This window comes from Erpetoichthys calabaricus, chromosome 12 (genome assembly GCF_900747795.2).
Source record: "Erpetoichthys calabaricus chromosome 12, fErpCal1.3, whole genome shotgun sequence".
NCBI classification, from domain to species: Eukaryota; Metazoa; Chordata; class Cladistia; order Polypteriformes; family Polypteridae; genus Erpetoichthys; species Erpetoichthys calabaricus.
The window spans coordinates 22935027-22953362 of record NC_041405.2 but is presented as its reverse complement, the minus strand read 5'-3'; the positions used below and the strand labels follow the sequence as shown (position 1 = coordinate 22953362).

General features: G+C 38.2%; 1 protein-coding gene across 2 annotated transcripts in view; it reads left to right on the top strand.

Annotated features, from left to right (window-relative positions):
* The window catches only part of cacna1ia (calcium voltage-gated channel subunit alpha1 Ia), an 856996-nt gene that overhangs the window by 717954 nt on the left and 120706 nt on the right, over positions 1-18336 (top strand). For both annotated transcript variants that reach the window (XM_051935123.1, XM_051935122.1), the window contains exon 24: positions 11467-11556. In XM_051935123.1, coding sequence (XP_051791083.1) covers positions 11467-11556 — 90 coding nt within the window. The remainder of the gene's footprint in view (positions 1-11466; positions 11557-18336) is intronic.

Genomic DNA, 18336 nt, shown 5'->3' with positions numbered 1-18336 from the left:
AGGACACCAGAGGAAATTAAGGGGATGTGCATTTAGGACTGAAGCCAGGAAGCACTTCTTTGCTCAAAGAGTTGTTGGAATCAGTAATAAACTACTAGCTCATATAGTGTAAGCAGAAACCTTGCCAACCTTTAAGGAGCATCTGGATGAGAAACTGGGACAGCTTAGCTATTAGCTAAACAAATGAGCTCGATGGACTGAATCCTCTCATCTCTTTTGTCAGGTTTCTTATGACACAAAGTCAGAATTACAACACTTGTACTTTAGTGTCCTATTGCATTTCTTTCACATTGTCTTGTCTTATGGGTCACTTTCCAGTTTAAAAACTCCTTGAACACCAGTACACCCATATTCATATACAGAATTTTGAATGAAAATTGTTACAAGCATGGACTGGGAAATAGATATTAAGAGATTAGTCATGTAATGAAAAAATAAAAACTATTCCAAAGTTTCCAAAAATCGTGTGGAGCCTACAAATTAGCCAAACTCAAATAAAATGAAAACCATTAGGACTGAGAGGTACTTTATTTAAATTTGACACCAGCTTTTCAAAATTATAAGGGGCATTAATTATGAATAGCTCTGCTTACAATTCAACGCTTTTGGCCTTGACAGCCTCTCCGTTCTCAGCACCCTCTCGAACACATTTTTAAAGTGATCATCACTCCGACTGCACACTCCATAGTGTGTTCTCAGCACAATGCAAGAAGAGGCTTTTCATTCTTCTCTTGAAAAGTGCAGAGGTGGCATTTATCATTCTTAATCCACTCCATTTCCTGCCATTTTTTAAAGACGGATGTTTATTCTTCCATGAGAGTTGATGCGTCTGAACAATCATGTCGATTCTTTAAAGGTTTAGTGATGATGTTTTTGTTTATTCCATTGAAATGCTTTGACAGTTTATAAGAGAGACATCAATCCTCTTGGCAGCAAGTAAAGCCTGTCAGTGTGTGTCTCAATTAAAAATAACATGTTTCTACTACACAAAGGTCGTGATGCTTTGTCAAATTCAGCATGGTGTGCAGCTGAAGTTCAAATGTGTACTGATACAAGATGATAGACGCTGAATTTGAAGCTGGAAATCCACAAACACTTTCCAAATTACTAAAAAAAAAAATTAACATAAGCTAATCTGTTAGGCTACACTCATTAACATTAAATGTACTAAATCTATCTCCATGCTTCCAGGACAGACACGAAGCCATCTGCAACCCTAAATTGAGAATGTCATGTGATGTTACAAATGGTGGAACAGCTCATATTATATAGTAGTGAACTGTAATGAGCTGCCTGTGAATCAGCACTGGCCTCATCCTTAAATTTTCATATGAACTTTTAAAAGAAAGAAAATGAAGATTTTAAAATGTACTGAAAAGCAATTGCTAGCATAAATTTAGTGTGGTGAGGCTGAAAGACTAGCAGATAAGGAGAAGTCTCAAATTATCAAAGTGATCTAACATCCCAAATTTGACAAGGCGTCATAAAAGTATGAGGTGGTAGCTCTAGTCAGATAGGCACCATATCAGAGAGAGATATTCATTTTAGTGTAGTAGGCATGATAGCATAGATGGATATTAAGTTAATTTTAGTATAGTAGGCATGATAAAGTAGATGGATAGATACATAATAATTTTAGTATAGTAGGCTTGATAGAATAGATGGATAGATACATAATAATTTTAGTATAGTAGGCATGATAGAATAGATGGATAGATACATAATAATTTTAGTATAGTAGGCTTGATAGAATAGATGGATAGATACATAATAATTTTAGTATAGTAGGCATGATAGAATAGATGGATAGATACATAACAATTTTAGTATAGTAGGCTTGATAGAATAGATGGATAGATACATAATAATTTTAGTATAGTAGGCATGATAGAATAGATGGATAGATACGTAATAATTTTAGTATAGTAGGCATGATAGAATAGATGGATAGATACATAATAATTTTAGTATAGTAGGCATGATAAAGTAGATGGATAGATACATAATAATTTTAGTATAGTAGTCAGGATAGCATAGATGGATAGATACATAATAATTTTAGTATAGTAGGCAGGATAGAATAGATGGATAGATAGATAATAATTTTAGTATAGTACGCATGATAGAGTAGATGGATAGATACAGTACATAATAATTTTAGTATAGTAGGGATGATAGAATAGATATTAATTTTTGGATAGATAGGTGGATAGACAGGCACCATATTAAAGATATGTATAAAATTTAGTATAAATGTAGTGTGGTGAAGCTGAAAGCCTAGAAGATTGTGAAGTCACAAATTGTCAAAGTGAGGTAACAGCCCAAATTTGTCAAGGTGACATAAACGTATGAGGTGGTAGCGCTAGTCAAATTTGCACTATTTCAGTGAGAGATATTTATTTTAGTATAGTTGGATTGATAGCATAGATAGATGTTAATTTTAGTAGAGTAGGCATGACTGGATGGATAGATACTGTAGATGCATAGACAAATAATAATTTTAGCATAGCAGGCATGATAGGATAGATATTAAAATCAGTATATATAGATAGAAAAATGAGGAGGTGGCTCTAGTCAAATAGGCACCATATCAGAGAGAGATATTCATTTTGGAATAGTAGGCATGATAGCATAGATAAATATTAATTTTAGAATAGTAGACATGATTGTATAGATGAATAGAGAAATATTAATTTTAGTACAGTAGACATGATTGGATAGATATTAATTTTAGGATAGATAGGTGGATAGACAGGCACCATATTAAAGATAGATATCAATTTTAGTATAAATTCAGTGTGGTAAAGCTGAAAGCCTAGCAGATTGAGGAGTCCCAAATTGTCAAAGTGATGTAACATCCCAAATTTGTCAAGGTGACATAAACATATGAGGTGGTAGCTCTAGTCAAATACGCACTGTTTCAGAGAGAGATTGATAGATGTTCATTTTGGTATAGCAAGCATGATACCATAGAGAGATATTAATTTTAGTATAGTAGGAATGATAGGATGGATGGATAGATGGATAATTTTTAGCATAGTGGACATGATGATTGATTGACTGATTGATAGATAGGCACTATATCAGAGATACAGTAAAAAGATGTAAATTTTTGTATTAATGTAGTGTGGTGAAGCTGAAAGCCTAGCAGATCTCAAATTGATGAAACATCCCAAATTTGTTAGGTTGACATAAAAATATGAGATGGTAGCTCTAGTCAAATAGACACTATTTCAGAGATAGATAATTATTTTAGTATAGTAGGCATGATAGCATAGATAGATGTTAAATTTAGTATAGTAGGCATGATTGGATGGATAGATAGATGGATAGATAAATAATTTTACTATAGCAGGCATGACAGATAGATAGATAGATAGATAGATAGATAGATAGATAGATAGATAGATAGATAGATAGATAGATAGATAGATAGATAGATAGATAGATAGATAGATAGATAGATAGATAGATAGATAGATAGATAGATAGATAGATAGATAGATAGATAGATAGATAGATAGATAGATAGATGTCAATTTTAGTATAAATTTAGTGTGGTGAAGCTGAAAGCCTAGCAGAATATGAAGTCCCAAATTGCCAAAGTGTTATAAAAATACGAGGCGGTAGCTCTAGTCAGGTCCACTAATATATTTGAAATGCCCCTGTTTCCACATGGATAGTTAAGTGAAGAGACTAGATTCATCCACACCATTTATAGCCCCTTAAGATAAATAACTAATGGCGACTGAACACTGCAGATCCAATGCTAATGCGGGTGATTGCACAAAGCAGTAGTTCTTAACTGCAAGAGACAATAAAGCTTCAAAAACCATAAAACGCACCGTCGCCTCATTCCTGTGAACTTCTGTGCAGCTTACTGGACATTTCAAACACATGTAATGCTCTTGTTATCCCCCAGGTCACAACAAATGGCCTATGAAGTTACATTAGCTTCACATTCTGAATAGTACATCAGTGTTTTATTCAGTTAGGTTGTGACTAAAAGCTCATTTATTTATTTAGCTGAGAGTGAAAGACCAGTAGCGCTCAGTGTGCTGCCCTGGTTTTACTCTTTCAGGTGTAAGAGGGGTTTGAAAAAGTCAGACGTTAACTTCTCATCCTTTGACTTGAGTTTAAGGACCCCATTCCTTAGAGATTGCTGTTACACTTTGAAATTGTCATAATTCCAGTGCTTTGGTCTATGTAGAACTGTTTTATTGTTTCTTTTGATTTTACCTTTGTGTTAATATTTTACATTGTTTTGGTGACATCATTGCATCGCCATTTTGTTGTTTGTTTCTTCCACTGATTGCCACTATTTGCTATCCCATCCATGGCCATGGTCGTGGCCATGTGGTTATTGACAACGTCTTCTTTAGAAATCACACAACTGTTGGAAGTGGAATAAGTGACGTCATTAAGCCTCCCTTTTTTCAGAGGGCAGTGTGCCATCACTGGCGTCTGAGCTAAAATACTGTCAGCGTATTTGTTAATGAGGATGAAAGATGTCACATTACCTAACTTTTAGTCGTGGGGCATGTCAGACTTGCCCACTTCAAATGATGATCTATGTCAATGTAAATGCCTGAAAATTACTGATCATGTCTATTTTAGTGAAAAAGGGAGGCCTGATGACATCACGTATTCCACTTCCAAAAGTCATGTGGTGGCAACGGGAGACAATGGCAAGTTGTTGTTGCCAACGTTCCCTGTTGCTACCACATGACTGTGGAGTTCATGATGTCATCAGGCCTCCCTTTTTCAAATGGCAATGTGCTATCACTGGTGTCTGAACTAAAATACTGTCAGTGTCTTTGTCAGAGAGGATAAAATACATCACATTACACAACTTGTGGTGTGGCATGTCAGACTTGATGGCTTCAGCTGCTGATCTATGCCAGTTTAAATGACTGAAAATCACTTGGCAAGTCTAATTTACTGACTGCTTGCAGCGCAATCATGGTCACCCCTTTTAGTACATTTTCCTTTTATTTGCTTAACATGTGCTTTTATTCCAAAGTGACTTACAAAAGAGTAAACATTAGTCTGTGGTACTGTTTTTCAAACAAATGATACAGGACAAGGTTGCAAAATTGATCACCACAAGTGCAGGGCTCAGACCAAAATACAAGTGAGTTACAACTCCTATGTTACAAACACCTAACAGGTAATATCAGTCAGACAGAAATTCATTAAAAAAGAGAGTTGTCAATAGGGTACTTCCAGACGAAGCTGGCACTGTATGAAGGGTTAACAGCGATATATGAAGGGTGGCAAGCGCCCTCTTCTACACGGTGGTGTGCTGGGGAGGCAGCATAAAGAAGAGGGACGCTTCACGCCTGGACAAACTGGTGAGGAAGGCAGGCTCTATTGTAGGCACAGAACTGGACAGTTTGACATCCGTGGCAGAGCGACGGGCGCTGAGCAGGCTCCTGTCAATCATGGAGAATCCACTGCATCCACTGAACAGGATCATCTCCAGACAGAGGAGCAGCTTCAGCGACAGACTGCTATCAATGTCCTGCTCCACTGACAGACTGAGGAGATCGTTCCTCCCCCAAACTATGTGACTCTTCAGTTCCACCCGGGGGGGGTAAACATTAACATTATTCAAAGTTATTGTCTATTTTTACGTGCATTTTTATTTCTCTTTAATTTATTATTGTTTTTTGTATCATTATGCTGCTGCTGGAGTATGTGAATTTCCCCTTGGGATTAATGAAGTATCTAGACAGACATTTGAAATGCAATCTATGCCTTTTTATATATTTATTTTCTTTTTCTCATTCTGTTGTGGTAGATAAAACACGAGACATCAGACAGATGAGCTTCTAATCTATTTGTGAGGTCCAAAACACCCGCCTCCCTTATTCTTAATCACCGAATTCTATGCATTGAACTTCCGGATGAGTATTCATTGCACATGAAGATCGCCTCTATGACTAATTTGTCAGAGAATGTTGTGGACTAGTGGGAGTGAGTGGTTGGACATGTCTTGTTATGTGACTGGCCTCACGAGGATGTGTCATCAACTGCCTCCAACTCACTGAGATTATGTAAATGAAGACTACAATTGAAAATTGCAAGAAAAGTTAGCATAATGTGGCATGACCTTTAGTTGGTTTCAGACGATCTTGCATGTGTTTTGGTACTCATTACAGATCTTTAAGCTCTCCCAGTACTTGACCTCAGCTTGTACTTAACCATATTATTTTCCTTCATCTTTCAAACTAGTTAACTTTTACTTAGGCGTGAGCAATTTTTCCAGCTGGGCATAATGGAAAACATTATTTGTCAGTCCATCTGCCAAATAAAGGATTTCAAAAACTATGGTCACCAGGGTCTAATACCCTCCTCAGTCCTAGGACTTATTAATACACATCACAAAGAATATTTTGTCCAGTTATCTCCCATAGATATCTATCTTGGATATAGTGCCCTTTACATCTATCTATCTATCTATCTATCTATCTATCTATCTATCTATCTATCTATCTATCTATCTATCTGTCTGTCTGTCTGTCTGTCTGTCTGTCTGTCTGTCTGTCTGTCTGTCTGTCTGTCTGTCTGTCTGTCTGTCTGTCTTGCCAACTACACTAAAATTAAAGTCTGTCTCTCTATCTGTCTATGCTAACAGAAATATGATTTCTAAAATGCCATGTAAACCTTTATTCTGGTTAGAGAAACCAGGGTATTGTTGAGTAACCCATTTATTTGGCCAAGTGAACCCTTTACCGGGTTACACTTAAGGATTTTGTAGTCTGCACATGTCTGATACACTCTGTTTGCTTCTTTTATATAGTGCCTTTAACATCTATCTATCTATCTATCTATCTATCTATCTATCTATCTATCTATCTATCTATCTGTCTGTCTGTCTGTCTGTCTGTCTGTCTGTCTGTCTGTCTGTCTGTCTGTCTGTCAGTCTGTCTGTCTGTCTGTCTGTCTGTCTGTCTGTCTGTCTGTCTGTCTGTCTGTCTGTCTATCTATCATCTCCTTAACCATCTCCTTAATCTTGTGAATCTTGGCTTCACCCATCTGTCTATCCCAAATGCTTTAGGAAGGTCACTGCTCCCCCCACCCACTCTAGAGAGCCCCCCTCAGATAAATGTGCCCTTCTACATTTATTGCAATGCCATTCATTTTTGAAACCACTTATATTATTATTACAGATAATTCACTAGTAGCGTTGAGAGCACAACAGTGTCAAACCCTTGAAGAAGTAGAATGTACATGTATTTACTTAACAAATGCTTTTAACCAAAATGACTTCTAAAAGAGGTTAACATAATCAAGACTTGGGGGGTCTATCTAAAGACCCGGTCACTCACACATGGTCAGTTTAGAGTCATCAATTAATTTAACATGGAGGCCACTGAGATGCTGGAGTTAAAGCAGAGCCCTTGGAGAGAAGCCCACAGGGAAACAGGTAGGATGAGCAACCTTCATCCAGACATACAAGAAACATTCCAGGATTTAAACCAAGCCCTTCAGAGCTGTAAGGGGGCCATTTCAACCAATGCATACCACTTCTACTCCCCTGAAATAAATAAATCTCCCAGCAGCCTTTCAAGATTCCTTCATCTTTAAATGACTGTTCCCAATGAGCACATTTTGATCCCTGAGTATTGTCATAATATCCCCCTTTAATTTGATCAGAGAAAATGATACAGAGAAGGGGTTGCGGGGCTGGGGGATTTGGTGGGGAGTGAGAATGTCATCTCTTTCACACATAGCCCTCACTCTCTGGGGCCATGGAATTGCTTTCTAGCTGCTGTTTTAAGTTGACCTTTGACAAGCTTCAAAGGTTCTTCTTCTTTTATACTGAGTGTATTACTTGACAGGTCTGGCCTCACCTTTGAAGATGTTTGTAGATCAATGGACGGCTCTTATCTTACAGTATAACTGGCAGTAAGGGTGTTGAGATTTTCTCAGATAGCCATTAAAACTGAGGGCCAGCTTTTCTAACGATTAAAAGAAGTTAAATCAATATTATCATAGGTCACCACATGACAGCCTTGACACACCATTGGCGAGACGGCAGGTTAAAAAGTCCAAGATGGTTTATGAAGTGTCGTCTCACCTAATGCAAAGAAAATACAAAAACATAAACAGATGATGCTATTTAAAAGGAAGCAACTATATTTGTGGAAAGTGTGCCTTGCCATCTCAAGTTATGAAACACCATCTTCCTCCTGTATTACCCCTCCGCTGCAGGACCTTCATTCCACCTCGCCTCTTCACTGATGTTGGTTTACCTTTCTATGCTTTACTCACGGTTGGGTCCTACCTTGAACCTGATGATGCCAAGAATATCTCTGGCCCATGAAAGCCCTAAATCTAGATGAAAAACTGAATGGATGGTTACTCATATGTGAATGCATCATAACAACATAATCATTTTAAAAAGAACAAGCCTACCTAGTCAATCTCTATTCACCTAACTCTTTATTAAAATCATCAAGTCAAGATGTAAAGGTCCTCATCTCTGCTTGGCCTCTAGAATCATAGCTTCAAACATTGCTTCACCCTTCAACCTCATATCCTTGTTTAGTGATGAGGTATTTGGCCTTTGGTAATAAAAGAACAAAAAGTGTGCCTCCAAGTCTATTAGCGAGTGTTATTGTTATGAAGGTTTCTACAAAATGTGGCAAAATTGGGCGCAAGCCTCAAAGTATCATTAACCAGAGCAGTACACCCTGCTCTGGAATCCAAAAACTGGCTTCACTCCAGGCAGCCAGGCCCCAAACTCAGCAGGTAGGCTTTAAGGCTTACACAGGCGTAAAAATGGCACTCAGTACCCAAATGTTGTTAAGGGAGATGGAAACTGTTTAAAAAAAAACTCTGACTTTAAAGAAAATATATTAAAAATAAAGAATTTATTTTTATAAACAAAACTAACAAAATAGCAAGACAAATAACCAATAGAGGCTTATCTAAAAAGGCAATGTAAAGCAAAGAAATCCAGCCCATAACTCAATACTTAGGTCACCAAAACATAGTAAAACAATAGAAAATCAAGCACAATACTTACTCAGTGGTCTTCTGGAGGTCCTGCCTCGTATAAATAAATAGGCAGCGTGTGGTCCTGCAGCTGGTCATCAGGGTGGCTGCATACATTAAGACAAAAGTGAACATAAACTATACATAAAATTAATAACATAATATTCAAAACATAGCACACAAGAGGACCAAACATATTACCTTTAACAAAACATATCCTGCCTACTATACTAAAATCTATCTATCTATCTATCTATCTATCTATCTATCTATCTATCTATCTATCTATCTATCTATCTATCTATCTATCTATCTATCTATCTATCTATCTATCTATCTATCTATCTATCTATCTATCTATCTATCTATCTATCTATCTATCTATCAACAACAACAACAACAACATTTATTTATATAGCACATTTTCATACAAAAAGTAGCTCAAAGTGCTTTACATAACGAAGAAAAGAAGAATAAAAGACAAATAAGAAATTAAAATAAGACAACATTAGTTAACATAGAAAGGAGTAAGGTCCGATGGCCAGGGTGGACAGAAAAAACAAAAAAAAACTCCAGAAGGCTGGAGAAAAAAATAAAATCTGTAGGGGTTCCAGGCCACGAGACCACCCAGTCCCCTTTGGGCATTCTACCTAACATAAATGAAATAGTCCTTTTTGTAGTTAGGGTTCTCACGGAGTCACTTGATGCTGATGGTTATACAGACTTCTGGCTTTTAATCCATCCATCATTGTTGGAACATCATGGTGCTTTGGGTAGATGGTGGTGGCACATCCTGACAACTACACTAAAATTAATATCTATCTATCTATCTATCTATCTATCTATCTATCTATCTATCTATCTATCTATCTATCTATCTATCTATCTATCTATCTATCTATCTATCTATCTATCTATCTATCTATCTATCTATCTATCTATCTATCCTGCTAACTACACTAAAATTAATATCTATCTAATCTTTCCATCTAGCCTATCCTGACAACTACACTAAAATTAATATCTATCTATCTATCTATCTATCTATCTATCTATCTATCTATCTATCTATCTATCTATCTATCTATCCTGCTAACTACACTAAAATTAATATCTATCTAATCTTTCCATCTAGCCTATCCTGACAACTACACTAAAATTAATATCTATCTATCTATCTATCTATCTATCTATCTATCTATCTATCTATCTATCTATCTATCTATCTATCTATCTATCTCTCTCTCTCTCTCTCTCTCTCTCTCTCTCTGTCTGTCTGTCTGTCTGTCTGTCTGTCTGTCTGTCTGTCTGTCTGTCTGTCTGTCATATAGAGTCTCTGCTCATTAGCTGTCTGTCTAATATTAACTTTTACCTCTATCTATATATCTGTTTATCTTGTTGTTTTTAAATGATTTTTGAATCAAATATCACTAAATACTCACAAGAAACCCTACCATTTTTATAAAGCTTAGTGTTTCTATAATACTTTTTTTTTTTTATAAAGAAGCATTAATGCCTGCAAATTTAACTGTAATATCCATCCATCCATCTTCTTGAGCCACTTATCCAGGACAGGGTAGCAGGGCAGCTGGAGCCTGTCCCAGCAATAATTGGGCCTAAAGCAGGAACACCACCTGGATGGGGTGCTAGTCTAATTGTAATATGTGCTGTATATATTAATTCTATACAATCCTTTTTAGTATTTTTCTAAATTTGACTAATGTGATTGATCTATCTATAATAAACTAATTAAACATAGTCATGGGATTAACCTCTCTTTTTATATACTGCCTTTTCAAACCTAGAGGTGTTATATTGGTTTCAAACACTGAAATGTGTAAAAATTCCATATAATCCCTTTTGGGTAATCTCTCTGTCATATAGTGCCTTGTAATACTGTATGTATCCATCTAGTCTGTAGTGTAAAGTGCATTTTATATCTAAAGTGCTGTGAAGAAGTATTTTCTACCTTCCTGATGTTCTTATTTTTAGTTCAGTACAGGTGTTGCATAACTATATTGCTTAAACCTGTTAAGTAGCAGTTTAGAAATGGTGTTTTATATTTACTCTGGTTCTCTTTATCTAATATTACAAGCTGTCAAAAGATCTGAAGTCACTCATTATGACAAATGCAAAAACAGAGGATATCAGTAAGGGGCAAATACTTTTTCACAGCACTACATCTGTTTATCCGTCTATGGTTTAGTAAAGGGCCTATTACATAGCATTATGCTTGAATTCTTTTTATATGGTAGCTGCAGAAGCTTGTTAGAGGTGTGGGGGACCTTAAACAGCCTTTTCGAAGTTGATAAAGCTAACAGAAAACGAGTAACTGTTCAAGCTAAAGTGAACTAAATTAAGCTTTTAACAGCAAAAGCACACACACACACTCAGTGTTAACCTTGAAATGAGTGAGCTGCACACGCTGACCTTTAAATCTGTGTCTCTGTTGACTTTCAGGCCCTGATGTCTCTGTTTGTGTTGGCCTCTAAGGACGGCTGGGTCAATATCATGTATAATGGACTTGACGCAGTGGGCATTGATCAGCAGGTAAGGGAGCCTTTCTAAGCATACCAGAGCAGCTGGCTGTGAAACAGAACAATAGGTCACTTATTGTGTGTAAACGGTCCCACCATAGTGAAAAGACCTCCCCTACTGGTGTGATGAGTCCTGCCAGCAGCAGAGCTTTTCAGTTGTCATATTTCAAACGCTTTGCTCTTGTTCAATGTGGGGAGGCGGTGATGATGATGATGATGATGATGATAGTGTTAGTTATTTTAATTGATTTATATACTGGTGTTTCATTCTGAAATTGTGGTTACTCTCAGAAATGTAAATAAGAATGGTGTTCTTTAAAGAGCTAAGAAAAGTGTACATTTGAGTGGGGATCATTCAGTCTGAATGAATTCATAGCGTCTCTTCTAGTCATTTTTAAACAAGAGTTACCGATTGACTTATTTTTTTTTCAGTTGCAGTAAGAGAAAGCCATTTTTTGATTGTGTTAGCCTTAACACAGTGGAACTTCCAGTCCAGAGATACACATTTTTGTTCTTTCTTCTTAGTTAAAGCAAGAAATCTGTTTATTGAAACCATGATTTATTTATTTATTTACAGCATTTCTTTATTTTTGTAGCTCCATGATAAAGACCAGCATACAACGGTCCAGTTTTGATTTTTACTAAAGTATAGTAAACTTTGAACTTTAATCTCCATACTTACAGTAGATAAAGAAAGTATTCAGACCCCCTCGATGTTTCCACAGGTGGCTGTGTGGCAGCCTTGTGCTAAAATCAATTAAATTCACTTTTCTCCACTTCAAATAACACTCAATACCTCAGATTGACAGTATCTTAGAAATTTTAAGAAATGTATTAAAAATAAGAAACTTAAATATCACAAGTTCTCCAACCCTTTACACAGAACCTCATTGAAGCACCTTAGGCAGTGATTACAGCCTCGAGTCATCTTGGGTTTGACACGTCAAGCTTCATACACCTGGATTTAGAGATCCACTGCCATTTTTCACTTCAGATCCCCTGAAAGTTCTGTCAGGTTGGATGGAGTCAGTTCAGTGGACTGCTATTTTCGGGTCTCTCCAGAGATGTTTGATTTTTCATTCAAGTCTGGGCTCTAGCTGAGCAACTCAAGGACAATCCCAGAATTGTCCCTAAGCAACTCTTAAGTTGCCTTTGTGCCTAGAGTCACAGTTCTGTTGAGAGGTGAACCTTCATTCCAGTCCCGCGTGATCTGGGGCAGGTTTTCATCAAGGATATCTCTGTACTTTTCTCTTTTAAGATTTCCCTCAACTTTGTCTAGTCTCCCAGTCCCAGTTGCTGAAAAGCAACCTCCATGTTTTATTATTGCACAGGTCAAGAGTGGTGCCTGGATTTCTTTAGATCTTCTTCATCTTTTGGCTGCTCCTGTTAGGGGTCGCAAGAGCGGATCATCGTTTTCCATATCTTTCTGTCCTCTGCATCTTGTTCTGTTACACCCACCACCTGCATGTCTTCTCTCACCACATCCATAAACCTTCTCTTAGGCCTTCCTCTTTTCCTCTCCCCTGGCAGCTCTATCCTTAGCATCCTTCTCCCAATATCAGTATCTCTCCTGTGCACATGTCCAAACCAGCACAATCTCGCCTCTCTGAATTTGTCTCCCAACCATCCAACCTGAGCTGACCCTCTGATGTCCTCATTTCTAATCCTGTCCATCTTTGTCACACCCAATGCAAATCTTAGCATCTTTAATTCTGCCACCTCCAACTCTGTCTCCTGCTTCTTGGTCAGTGCCACCGTCTCCAACCCATATAACATAGCTGGTCTCACTACCGTCCTGTAGACCTTCCCTTTCACTCTTGCTGATACCCGTCTGTCACAAATCACTCCTGACACTCTTCTCCACTCATTCCACCTTGCCTGCACTCTCTTTTTCAACTCTCTTCCACATTCCCCATTACTGTGTACTGTTGATCCCAAGTATTTAAACTCATCCACCTTCACCAACTCTACTCCCTCATCCTCACCATTCTACTGACCTCCCTCTCACTCACACACATGTATTCTGTTTTGTTCCTACTGACCTTCATTCCTCTTCTCTCTAGAGCATATCTCCACCTCTCCTGGGTCTCCTCAACCTGCTCCCTACTCTTGCTACAGATCACAATGTCATCAACAAACATTATAGTCCTGTCTAATCTCATCTGTCGACCTGTCTCTGCCAACAGTACCCCAATTTTCGCCAGCTAACAGTACTGGTGGCGGCCGTTGTTAACTCAAGCCTCTACCGATCCAGTATGGAAATCTGTATTGTTGTCTGCATATTTATCTAGCAAAATTTTACACCGGATATCCTGATTTTTGTTTCATCAGACCAGAGAATTTTATTTCTCACAGTCTGATTGCCCTTTAGGAACATTTTTGCAAATTCCAAGTGGCCTCCCATGAGTCTTTTACTGAAGAGGGGCTTCTGTCTGGCCACTTTGCCATTAAGCCCAGGTTTGTGGAGTGTTGTAGTGATAGTTGTTCTTTTGGGAGTTTCTCCATTCTCCACATGGGAGCTCAACTTGAGTGATCATCTGGTTCTTGGTCACCTCTCTTACCGTGATGCTTCTCCAACAATTGCTCAGAAAGGAAGAGTTGTGCTTGTTCCAAAGTTATTCCATTTAAGAATTATGGACCAGACCCGTGCTCCAACACAATGCTGTCTCTAAGCTGCAAGCAATTCCTTCAACCTAATGACTTAGTTTTTGCTCTGATATGCATTATCAGCTGTGGGACCTTTTATAGACAAGTGTGTGCCTTTCCAGACCATGTCCAATTAATTGACCAACAACGATTAATTAAAACAATCCTGTCCATAAGCTCCCATAATTTCCACTTAGGTTCTCTGGAACTCAGCATTAGTGACCATTGAGTTCTTTGTCACCTCTCTTACCATGGCCTCTACCTCTGATTGCTCACTTTAGGATGGCAGCCAGCCACAGGAGGAGTCGTGGTTGTTCCAAACTTATTCAATGTAAGAATTACAGAAGCCACTGTACTCTTGGGAACCTCCAGTGCTTCCTTTGTGTCCTTCCCAAGATCTGTGTCTCAACACAATGCTGTTTCTAAGCTCTGCTGGTCATTTCATGCTGCTCACTCTGGTCTTATCACTGTTCTCATCCTCCTTGATCTGAGTGCGGCCTGATACTATTTGTCATACCACTCTCCTTAACAGATTATCTTTGAATGGCATTACTCACACTCCACTTGATTGGTTTAGATCCTACCTCTTAGGCCGCACTCAGTTCATACAACTTAAAACCTTCACATCCCAACCCACCGCTGTTACTTCTGGTGTGCCCCAGGGCTCTGTCCTGGGGCCTCTTCTTTTTATTATTTACCTTCTTCCCCTTGGCAATATTTTTCGCAAATATAACATTAATTTTCACTGTTATGCTGATGACACCCAGCTCTACCTTGCTGGTAATCCCACCTCCTCTTTTCCACCACCCTCACTTATTGACTGCATTTCTGAAATTAAATCCTGGTTTTCTTCGAATTTTCTTAAATTAAACAGTGACAAAACTGAGGTTCTCCTCATTGGTTCAAAATCATCATTATCCAAAACCAATAATCTTTCTCTTATTATTGATAACTCTGTTGTTTCCCCATCATCTCAGGTCAAGAGTCTGGGTGTCATCCTCGACAGTACTCTATCTTTCCAATGTCACATTAATAACATCACCCGGTCTGCTTACTTCCACCTACGTAATATTAATCGCATTCGCCCCTCCCTCACTCCTCATACTACTGCCATTCTTGTTCATAGTCTTGTCACTTCTCGGCTGGACTACTGCAATTCATTCCTCTTTGGTCTCCCTAATAAATCTCTTCATAAGCTTCAGTTAGTCCAGAATTCTGCAGCATGTATCATCACTCAAATCCCATCTATTCACCATATTACTCCGGTCTTGCAGCAGCTTCATTGGCTCCCGATCAAGTTTTGTATTGATTTTAAGATTCTACTATTAACATTTAAGGCCATCCATAACCTCACCCCTCCATATCTGTCTGACCTTCTTCATGTTGCCATTCCATCCCGTAACCTTAGATCCTCTTCCTCCACCCATCTGACTGTCCCTCCCGCCCGTCTAACCACCATGGGGAGCAGAGCGTTCAGCCGTTCAGCTCCCAAGCTCTGGAATTCATTGCCTGCGGATCTCCGAAATATCAAATCATATTCATCCTTCAAATGTAAACTTAAAACACATCTGTTTAAAATGGCTTTTTCTTTTTCCTCCTGATTATAATGGTTTTGTTTGGTTTTAATTTCTAGATTTTCTGATGTTTTAAGTTTTTTATAATTGTGTCTTTTATTTAATTATTTATTTATTTATTGTTTGTTCGGTGTCCTTGAGTTCCCTGAAAGACACCTTGTATAAATAAAATGTATTATTATTATTATTATTATTATTATTTCTTTGACCTCATGGCTTGGTTTTTGCACTGACACACACTGTCAGCTGTGGGTCCTTCTATAGACAGGTGTGCACCTTACCGAACTTTGTCCATTTAAATGAATTGACCACAGGTGGACTCCAAACAAGGTGTAGAAACATCCATCCATCCATCCTCTTCCGCTTATCTGAGGTCGGGTCACGGGGGCAGCAGCTTGAGCAGAGATGTCCAGACTTCCCTCTCTCCCACCACTTCTAGAAACATCTCAACGATAATCAACATGATAGGATTCACCTATTGCCATGTTTCATGTGTTATAGCAAAAAGGTTCTGAATACATGTGTCAATGGGATATTTCAGTTTTAAATTTTATGGGTACTGCTTGGTGTGGCTTAGAATGTATTTAAATGCTGCAGTATGACAAAAGTGACTGGGTCTGAAGCCTTCATATATACCAATATTTTTATAGGTATGTATAGCATGGAATTGGAAGTAGAATGCATCTGCTAATAGACTAGCACGGTGGGGAGTTCCACTGCCCCCCACTGTCTTGGAATGAAGATCTTAGGCTGGTAGATTGTGTCTGGACTTCACTCCCTTTCCTTCACTTCAGTTTCTCACTGTCCACTCTGATGAACTGGTAGCTCTAATTTGGCCCAATGTGAATGAGTAGGCAGTGAAATAAACAGCTGGTTACTCATCACATTTCGCGATGCCAATTTGCATCTTTTTTGATGCATAATAATTGTAAATTGCCTCAAGCAGTGAATCATATAAAGTGATTTTATATTTATCATATTTAATCTGTGTGTACCGTTGATTTGTAACAAGGCTGCGCTGTGATGGTTTTGACAAGCATTACATTAAAGTTGGAATGTGGCTTCGAAGCCGTCTTGGCTGTATATACCCCTGCATAAAATGGGATGCTTCTGGCAACAGCTATAAATTATTTAAGCTGGTGTGTTATATACAGTCATATGAAAAAGTTTGGGAACCCCTCTTAATTCTTTGGATTTTTTGTTCTTTGGATTTTTGTTTATCATTGGCTGAGCTTTCAAAGTAGCAACTTCCTTTTAATATATGATATGCCTTATGGAAACCGTAGTATTTCAGCAGTGACATTAAGCTTATTGGATTAACAGAAAATATGCATCATAACAAAATTAGACAGGTGCATAAATTTGGGCACCCCAACAGAGCTATTACATCAATACTTAGTTGAATCTTCTTTTGCAAATATAACAGCCTCTAGACGCTGTCCTCCTATAGCCTGTGATGAGTGTCTGGATTCTGGATGCAGGTATTTTTGGCCATTCTTCCATACAAAATCTCTCCAGTTCAGTTAAATTTGATGGCTGCCGAGCATGGACAACCCCTGCGTAACTTCAACTTTGTTACTAATGCTTCAACGTTAACCTGAAGAATTTGTTGATATTGGGTTGAATTCATCTGACCCTCGACTTTAACAAGGGCCCCAGTCCCTGAACTAGCCACACAGCCCCACAGCACGATGGAACCTCCACCAAATTTGACAGTAGGTAGCAAGTGTTTTTCTTGGAATGCAGTGTTTTTCTTCTGCCATGCAGAGTTATGACCAAATGTTTTGTTATGACCAAATAACTCAATTTTTGTCTCATCAGTCCAAAGCACTTTGTTCTAAAATGAATCTGGCTTGTCTAAATGAGCATTGGCATACAACAAGCGACTCTATTTGTGGCGTGAGTGCAGAAAGGGCTTCTTTCTCATCACCCTGCCATACAGATGTTCTTTGTGCAAATTGCGCTGAACTGTAGAACGATGTACAGATACATGCAGCAAGATGTTCTTGCATGTCTTTGGAGATGATCTGTGGGTTGTCTGTAACCATTCTTACAATCCTGCTCATATGCCGCTCCTGTATTTTTCTTGGCCTGCCAGACCTGCTGGGTTTAACAGCTACTGTGCCTGTGGCCTTCTATTTCCTGATGACATTCCTTACAGTTGAAACTGACAGTTTAAACCTCGGAGATAGCTTTTTGTAGCCTTCCCCTAAACCATGAGACTGAACAATCTTTTATTTCAGATCTTTTGAGAGTTGCTTTGAGGATCCCATGCTGTCACTCTTCAGAGGAGAGTCAAAGGGAAGCACAACTTGCAACTGACCACCTTAACTCCCTTTATATCTCATGATTGGACACACCTGTCTATGAATTTCAAAGATTAATGAGCTCATCCAACCAATTTGGTGTTGCAAGTAATCAGCATTGAGCAGTGACAGGCATTCAAATCAGCAAATTGACAAGGGGACCCACATTTTTGTACAGCCAGTTTTTCACATTTGATTTCATTTCATACAACTAAATACTGCTTCACTAAAAATCTTTGTTCAGCAAACACCCCAGTACTCAGATGT